This window comes from Lactuca sativa, chromosome 9 (assembly GCF_002870075.4).
Source record: "Lactuca sativa cultivar Salinas chromosome 9, Lsat_Salinas_v11, whole genome shotgun sequence".
NCBI classification, from domain to species: domain Eukaryota; kingdom Viridiplantae; phylum Streptophyta; class Magnoliopsida; order Asterales; family Asteraceae; genus Lactuca; species Lactuca sativa.
The window spans coordinates 182,979,591-182,988,551 of NC_056631.2; the positions used below are offsets into that span (position 1 = coordinate 182,979,591).

The 8,961-nt window shown below is 35.6% G+C and overlaps 1 protein-coding gene and 1 long non-coding RNA gene across 2 annotated transcripts; both read right to left on the bottom strand.

Moving 5' to 3' along the window:
* Positions 1–3,198, bottom strand: LOC128129331 (uncharacterized). The gene is made up of 2 exons (XR_008227185.1): positions 291–3,198; positions 1–170 (listed from the first exon to the last, which is right to left on the bottom strand). It is a non-coding gene; the product is annotated as an uncharacterized LOC128129331 (long non-coding RNA).
* A 633-nt stretch (positions 3,199–3,831) lies between these two features.
* Positions 3,832–7,763, bottom strand: LOC111905074 (trifunctional UDP-glucose 4,6-dehydratase/UDP-4-keto-6-deoxy-D-glucose 3,5-epimerase/UDP-4-keto-L-rhamnose-reductase RHM1). Its single transcript, XM_023900754.3, has 3 exons — positions 7,583–7,763; positions 5,342–6,926; positions 3,832–4,526 (listed from the first exon to the last, which is right to left on the bottom strand). The coding sequence occupies exons 2-3, from the start codon at positions 6,917–6,919 to the stop codon at positions 4,083–4,085; spliced, it is 2,022 nt and encodes a 673-aa protein (XP_023756522.1). The 5' UTR covers positions 6,920–6,926; positions 7,583–7,763; the 3' UTR covers positions 3,832–4,082.
* Positions 7,764–8,961: the final 1,198 nt, after the last annotated feature.

Below are 8,961 nucleotides of genomic sequence, written 5' to 3' on the forward strand. Positions count from 1 at the left end.
TTCGAGCCAAATTTAAAACATTTTATTTCATTCAAAACCATTGAATTCATACATCTTGTTTTCAAAATAGTTTAAACATTAGAGTATCTCCCAGAACCATATCACATAGATCATAAAACATGAGGAGCGGTATGATCACGCATTCACCTTGCCACGATCTCCTGAAGTACCTGAAACAATACACTGAACTGTAAGCCCGAAAGCTTAGTGAGTTACCCCCAAAATATCAACGCCATACATATATAACCATATCATATCGTATAAACATAATAGCAAACATTACAATATACCTAATGAGCCATTAGTCTGATTGGCCCAAATCCCGGTCCTCAGTCTATCTGGACCAATCTCCGATCCCTCGGCACATTTGGACCGCCGTCTTTGGGGCCTTCAGCCTATCCGGACCGCTCGCTGGGCCTTCGACCTGACTAGATTTGCCCGGCCCGGGCCTGCAGTCTACCTGGTCCGCCCAGGGTGTCTTGGCCTACTGCACACAGCAGGACCTGCCTCAACCCTTTCCCCAAACCAACGAACATGTGCACATATATATATAAAAAATTAAACATGCAGATCTAACCAATCCATATCATAGCAACTATCCTATAACTAGGATGAAATCTATCATAGCAACCATCCTAAACCAGGATATAAATCAAAGAGGGTCGGCCTTGGTGCCGTAGACCCTATTGGTATAGTGAGGAGAACTCACCTGCAATTACCGATTGAAGAGATAAGACCAAGCTGCTCCGACCACCGACACGAACTTCACCACAGAACACTACCAAAGAACCAATTCCATAAATACCAAAATTACCAAAATACCCTTGGAAGTCAAACTGGTCAACTCTTGGTCAAAGTCAAAGTCCTCAGTCAAAGTTAACCTTCCTAGTTGACTCTACTCGCCAAGTCAACCCGTCGACTAGTCGAGTTCTTATACTCAGAAAAACTCTCATAACACGACTCAACTCGCCGAGTCGCCCCAAGACTCGTCTAGTTCAACGACCTCGGAATTTCATCCTGTCCAACTCACTGAGTCGCCAACCGACTCACTCGTCCAAAGCTTTAACCAAAAAAGGTTGGGTTCTGCGACCACACTCGCCGAGTCCAAGAACAGACTCGCCGAGTTCAAGACAATCTTCAACAGACTCGCCGAGTTGTTCTTCCAACTCGCCGAGTCCATGCACATGTTCATACAACTCGTCGAGTACACCCATGTGACTCGCCAATTCTCTCCAGTTCTCAGCCCATACATTGGCTTTTCGAGCCATGCAGGGGCTCCAATCCATAGATCCACTCTTCTACAGTCTAACCCTCCCATAAAGTTGCAAACTTTACGTGAAACCAAGGAGATATAGGCCCAAAACACACTAGGGCTAGGGTTAAGGACTAGGGGGCTTCACCAACAACTCTTAAACAGAAGCTTTATGACATTTTGGACCATCACATGCCTAGATCTATAGTAGCAACCTCATATCTAAACTCCAAACCCGAAATAGATCTCAAACAAGCTAAGGAACTCCAAATCAACCACCAAGGATGAACCAAAAAGGAAATAGCTTAAGATAATGGCTCCTTACCTCTGAGATGTGCCCAAACTGATGTAGATCCCAGGTCTACACAAGCCCCTTGATGCTAGCCTCTAATTCCTCAAGCTCCTGACACCAAATTCCTCTTCCAAGCTCCAATTTCCTTAACAATGAAGTCTCACACGAAAATTATGGTTTTCTGGAACTCTCAGGGGGAATAGGAGGCTGGGAGAAGGACATAAAGTCCTTTAAATAGGGTGCAACCCTTGGGATTAGGGTTTTCTCATTCCAGCACCGACTCGTCGAGTCCAAGCCACCGACTCGGCAAGTTGGCCACTTAAACCCGCGACAAATCCCGCTCCGACTCGGCGAGTAAGCATGCCTACTCGTCGAGTCACTTTCCTTAATTTACACTTTAAGTCCTTCAACAGCACCTCTGGAATTTGGGGTGTTACATGTTGGTCCATATATCATACATGAAATCATTTGGCACCGAGTCGAATGAGCCAATCTTCCATGTACCCTCAAAGAACTTTACAAAGTAAAACAAATTTAACTGATTCGATAGCTTAAAATCCTAAACCGGATATGGAATCTTTTTTCTTAAACATGGTGGACTCTAGTGGCAGAATATGGTGGATTAGTGGCAGTGTTGGAACAAAGGGTAAAGGGAATAATAGAGGCAGTCACCGGTGGAAGGAAACGGAGGATTAGGGCTTTCCAGCCGTGTGGGGATGTGTGTGTGTGGATGTGTGTGTGTGTGTGTGTGTGAGAGAGAGAGAGAGAGAGAGAGAGAGAGAGAGAGATCTTAATTGATAAGGAACTAGGTGTGAGACCCGTATGTTATACGGGTTTGATAAACCAAAAATTAAATATAAAAGTTTAAACAAAATTTTATTTAAAATTTAAAATTTAAAATTTCAATTTAAAAGGAAACATATAAAATACTATATGAGTATTAATATTGTAATTTATTGGTTATTTTCAATTAAGGTAATTATTAATTGAGGTCTAAATATGATGTGTTAATTAAGAAAAGATAAAAACAAAATAAGAAAATGACAAATGGAAAAAACATTTAATCAAAAATATCAAAAAATGACATGTGTCAAAGTTAATGAGAGAGTGACATGTGGCAAAATTATTTTCATTTATTAGGGATGATGTGTCTGATGAGATGACATTTTTTTAACTTCAAACCTGTTGATTAGGAAGGGGTTCACCGGGTGATAGGGGTGACAATTGTTAACACGACATGAGAAAAATACACGACACAAAACGAAACTGGGACAAAAGTGAAATTTGAATACGTATTCGTGTCAAGTGTAAAAACATGATGTCGTGTTCGTGTTCAAAATTCGACACAAAATTGACACGATTTAGTATTTATTTGTCGTGGTTTTGGTGTTATGTATAATTAAATATTAATTAAATAAACTAATTGTTATTTTATATTATCTTTGTCGTGTTTATCGTTTTTTAATTAGTTCGTTTTCGTGTTAGTTAAAAAAAACACGACATCGTGTCGTGTTCGTATTACATAAAATATTTGCGTGTCGAACAAAAACACAACACACTGGCCTGATTTGCCACCCCTACCGGATGACTCTTTAATTTTTTTGTTTTTTTTCAAAATGACTTTTTAAATCCTAAAAACATGAATTCATACCCTTCAAAGGCAAAAAAAAAAAAAAAAAAAAAAAAAAAAAAAAAAAAAAAAAAAAAATTAAAAATCACACAAACCCATTTAAACCAATATATGAAACATTGTTGGACTATAATGACAATAACTTTTTTTCTTATTCAAAAAAACGCAAGGTGGAATCGCATAAAACATGCCATTATTTTGTACAAAAAGTTGAATGTATTTTTAGTTTTTAACAAATTAGCATCACAACATAAAACTACATCTTAGAAAAAAAAATATACATATCATATTCCAAAACCGATAATAATTATTATTTTTGAGCAAAATAATAACCTCAAAACTTTGTTGAAATAACGTCCAAATTAACACGTTATCTTTTATAAAATGCAAATTGTGAACCATTTTTTCAACCTCATATTGGATTAAACCTAATTTTTTTTTAAGTAACTATTATTTTAAGCGTTATTCAAACGGTACATCTAATATTATAACAGCCTAATTTCATTTCTTTCTATCGTACTTCAAATTTCTTATCAACCAAACACATAAAAATAGCTAACATACTTTCATTTATTTGTATATAATAAATAACAAATCAATGAAAGTACCATACGATATATAAATCAAAACAAATCACAAAAGTACTTGAAAAAGAAATAACTCAAAACGTATTTTACTCAATAATAAGAAACATAACAAATCTTGTAGAAAATCCAATATTACAACCCTCCTAGAATAACATCATACGTTTGTTTCTCTTTAACGAAATCTAAAGGGAAAATATTCATAAAACTAAACTTTTTAACGAAACACAAAAACACGAAGAATATAAAATACCTAAAGATTCATAAAAGAAGCCTCAAGTTTACAAATTTTCTTTTTAAAAAAAAAAATGATTGATGATTTTGTCAATGTTTCTTATTAGGTTCAAAGACGTACTTGATCAAGGACTCCTGAATGGACATCAACTCGGGAAACTCCTTCTTCAATTTGGAAGCATCCAATTCGTTATTGCTACGTGGGGCCACGATGACAAGAGCTTGTTCTTGGAGGGTGAAATTTTGCCATTTGAATTCGGGATTTATGTAATTTTGATACATTTGGAGGATTTGATTGTGGCTTATGACACCGGGGTTTGTGAAGTTCCATATTCCTTTGAGGTTTCTTTTGGCCATTTCTATTGAGATTGGGAGGAGTTCATCAAGGATTGTCATGCTGTTGGGGATGTTGACTACTTTGTTGTAACGAGAGATTTTCGTGATGAAGTTTCGTGGGTTGTTGAGGTCTGAGGAGATTGGCATTCGGACTCGGAGTGTGCATACGTTGTCGTATTCTTTTAAAAGCTCTTCAACCTGGAATGGAATTGGAAATGGTCGGAATGGAATCGGTCATTGCATTTCGGAATCCAATTTTATATGATTGTTCTTCTTTTGTATGTAGTATATGTTAATACAATGTGTGGGGTTTTATGCAGAAAAGTCCCAATTATTTTTTATTTTAACAGAAAATGAGAGATTATGTGATTTTCCCGAAATAATGAGACTTTTCTTAATCCATATAATGTGTATTTTAGACTTTTGATTATAGTTAATGGAATTTTGTTTATAGAAATAAGAAATTACGGATGATGAAATGAAATTGTAATAATATATATATATATATATATATATATATATATATATATATATATATATATATATATATTAGTTATTTTAAAAGTATAATTTAATTGAAATGATGAATATTTTTCAAAGGAATTGTCTGTGATATTTTTATGTCATACAAGAAAACTACCTTTTGTAGCAGAAGAATTTTTTTTTTTTTTTTTACAAAAAAAGTTGAAGATAATAAAAGTTGTCATTTATGATAAGAAAATATGATTTTACTTATTTTACAAGAATAGATTGTCATATAATTAAAATAATGATTTTTTTTCTTTGCAAAAAAAAGTTGTCAGATTAAAAAAAAGGCTATATCTCGATTTCTCATTCCATTCCATTCGATGAAGGAATGAAAAAGAAAAGCAGACTTAGGAATGAAGGTAAGAAAATGGAAGGAGTTGGAATCGGAATCGGAATGGCCCATTCCATTCCTTCTTTGATTCCATGGCCTTTTAGCAATTAGAAAAAAAAAAAAAAAAAAAAAAGGAATAGTGATTAGTACTTACCATAGCCTTAGTCTTGGAATAAAAGGAGCCAATGAAATTTGGTTTATCTTCTTCCTTAAAACCAATTCCAGAACCTTCGGGATGTGCAGAATCATACTCAAAAATACATCCAGTAGCAAAATTAATCATCAACAAACCATGTTCTCTACAAACATCAGCCAGATTAAGAGTCCCTGAAACATTTGTGCTAATTGTCTCTGTCTTGTGAGATTCACACCAGTCAACATTCGGTCTTCCAGTAACACCAGCAGCATTGAAAACATGAGTAGGTTTAACACTTTGAATATCTGCCAAAAGCTGTGATCGATCCTGCAAACGCCCTTTTCCATATTCATATTGAATCCCTTGTTTTTGACAGATTTTTCCAAGTAATCCACCAATCCAACCTGTTTTACCATAAATCAAGAACTTCAAGGAAGGTTTCTTGGTGGAATTGGAACTTGTTTTGGGGGCGGAAACACTGATTCCGATCTGGGAATTGTTGTTTGCTTCATGGGGTGTATCGAATTCGGTGTTTTCAGGTCCATCAACAAGTCGGTCAACGCCACCTGGCATCATTAACATTCTTGGATGAGGGAGAAGTGCACCTGATACATCACCCCACCAATTAGGGTTACTAGTGTACCATTCGATTGTTTTTTTTAAACCTTCTTCCCATATTGTCCTTTCAGACCACCCTAAGCTTTTTAGCTTCTCATCATCTAGAAAGTATCTTTGATCATTGAATGGTCTGTTTTCAACAAACTTGATGCTGGAATCAGGATCCATGTTGAAAAGTTTGCACATGTCTTTTGCAACATCGATAACTCTTCTTTCCCTTTTTGTCCCTATGTTGTAAACATGACCAACTTCACCTTTGTGAAGAATGACTTCAAAAGCTTCAGCTACATCTTCACAGTAGAGGTAACTCCTTACATTTGATCCATCTCCATGAATTGGAAGTGGTTTTCCTCTCATGGCTAAGAGAATGAATTTAGGGATTAGTTTTTCTGGGAATTGGTTTGGGCCATAGACATTGTTTCCTCTTGTGGTGATTACAGGTAACCCGTATGATCTACCATAAGCCATTACAAGCATTTCTGCACCTGCTTTTGTGGCTGAATATGGATTTGTGGGAAGAAGTTGAGAAGCTTCATGGTTTCCAACAATGGCATCTTCCTCTGTTTCACCATACACTTCATCTGTGCTGACATGGATGAATCGTCTGATTTGACCAGTGACTTTGCAGGCTTCTAGAAGGACATGGGTGCCATAGATGTTGTTCTTTGTGAACTCAAAGCTGTTGCCAAATGAGTTGTCAACATGGGTTTGAGCAGCAAAGTGCATTATGGTATCGATAGATTCGGTTATGAGGAGGTAGTTGACTAGATCTGCACTTCCGATGTCACCCTTGACAAATTTGAAGTTGGGAGATGATCTGGAGGGGTTGAGGTTCTTGAGACTTGAACAATAATCAAGCTTGTCAAGCACGACAATCTTGTAATCAGGGTAGCTTCTGATGAGCCGATTTGCAACATGAGATGCAATGAAGCCAGCTGCTCCAGTGATAAGGATGTTCTTTGGCGTGTAAGTAGTCATACTGGAGCTGTAAGAAAGGTAAACAAATCAAAAGCCTAACTCAAAATCGACGTGCTAAAAACCTTCACAGATTTGAATATGAGAAAACAATCTTACTTCAACAGCATACAGAACACATAATTACTTAGTCGTATGGCATGTTTAGCAAATCTAAACAGTATTTTACAGGAACGAAGGCTCAATAATAAGAATATGGAGAGCGCAAGCTAAGTGATCACTAGCTACAAGTCATTGCATTTACCATGGAAAACAACATGTTAATTTTTCAAAAGCACTAAAAAAATCGATAGGGTTTATTATAATCAGCTAATCAAAGTAGATCACGATCAGCATCCGCATTGAACTCAACCTAACTCTCGTCAGATTTGGAAATCGAATAAAATGACGACAAACCGTTAAGTGAAATCACACATTAAACCTAAAGCACGAATCAAAATAACCAGATCTACATCAAATTACGCATTTCCTCGTATCGAATTGAGGTTTATGCAAGTTCGATTTAGCACATCAAACACTAAAAGCCAGATCTAAGCAAAATAATCAATTGTCGGCAGCATATAACCAAAACTCGAAATCGCTCAATAGAAATGAAGATCGAAGTTTAGTCATACATGTAACAGTACATAAATTAAGAGAAATTAGCTCATAGAAGCATCAACTTACATAAATTTTTATTCCGGATCGGGATCAATTAGAAGATTGCGTGTTCGAAAAAGAGAAAGATCTCGACCAGAAAGGTGATGAAGAAGAAACCACGGAATTTCTGGCGAGACTCAAGGAGTGGCAACCGACGCCTCGATCGATATATACACACAGGTATATATACATGTGGATGGTTCACCTCAACATGAATGTATTGTATGTTTTGACAATTCTATTTAATCCCAAATGGTTATATAATTATTACGGCTAACACACTTTAAAACTAAAACTGATAATAAAATTGTCTTAATTATATTATACAACATTAAAGTTAAATGTTAAATTTTATTCTAATTAAAAGTTTCAAGTTTGTATTTTGGACGAAATTTTTTCTATAGTTCAAACATTTTTAAGTTTGTATTTTGCATAGATTTTGGCCATTTGTTTTATGAATTAATAAAAATAAGAATGAAGTCCATAAATGGTCCATGTAGTTTAACCCATGTAGGCCATGTTTTAGAAAATCGACGCCAAACATCCTTATTGTTTCAAAATTTATCACTTTTGGTCTCTATCTCGGTTACCATCTAATGGGCTCGGTTAGAGAGCCCTCACATGAGCTGCATATGATGGCAAATTTGTCTTTTCCATATATTCTTCTGCGAGCCAACATCTTGTTGCTAATGGTGTAAGTAATTATGCCTATGATTTTCAGAATATATCTCTAACCTATAGTTATCATCTTCCCCTTAAGAAAACCATTTCATGATCTGCATTCAAAGCATCGACCTCAAATCATATCGCAACAGTTGAGACATTTTTTTTTATCATGTTTAAACTACAAGTTGGACCATTCGAGAACCAACCAATGAACTTGATTCGAAGGAGTACACGGTAAGTTGTATTTTGTTATTACATTTGTTGTTGAAGCCCATTCACTTAGGGAAGCTTGAAGATTTTGTTTATGATTTATAGGGATGTTACAATATATATTTACAATGTTAATTAATCATGGAGGGTTTTTCTTGAAATCACTTGGAAGAAAGTATGTGCATGAGAAGGTGACATTTGTGGATTATGTCGATGTTGACGAGTTATCTGTTCACGAGGTTGACACGATGATGAAAGAGACTGGATACGTGAAAATAGTACTAATATATTACCATTGTTGCATACTTGAAACATACGTGAAAATAGTACTAATATATTCACATTTCCAGTGAACATGGTAACACCAACCTCAAAACGTACATCATGTCTATAGTTAAAGTTATTATTGAGGAAGTAGATGATGATCCATTGAAAACATGTAAGAAAAAAAAAACTAAATTACTTGTGTTAGGAATGCATTTTTTAGATTTCATGATGCAAAGTTATATATGAAAGTTATGTTAATATTG

Coding starts and splice junctions, on each gene's coding strand:
- LOC111905074 (XM_023900754.3), bottom strand. CDS start 6,919: ATGACTACTTACACGCCAAAGAACATCCTTATCACTGGAGCAGCTGGC. Junction 4,527..5,341: donor ATTCCAAGACTAAGGCTATG/GTAAGTACTAAT, acceptor ATTCCATTCCAG/GTTGAAGAGCTTTTAAAAGA.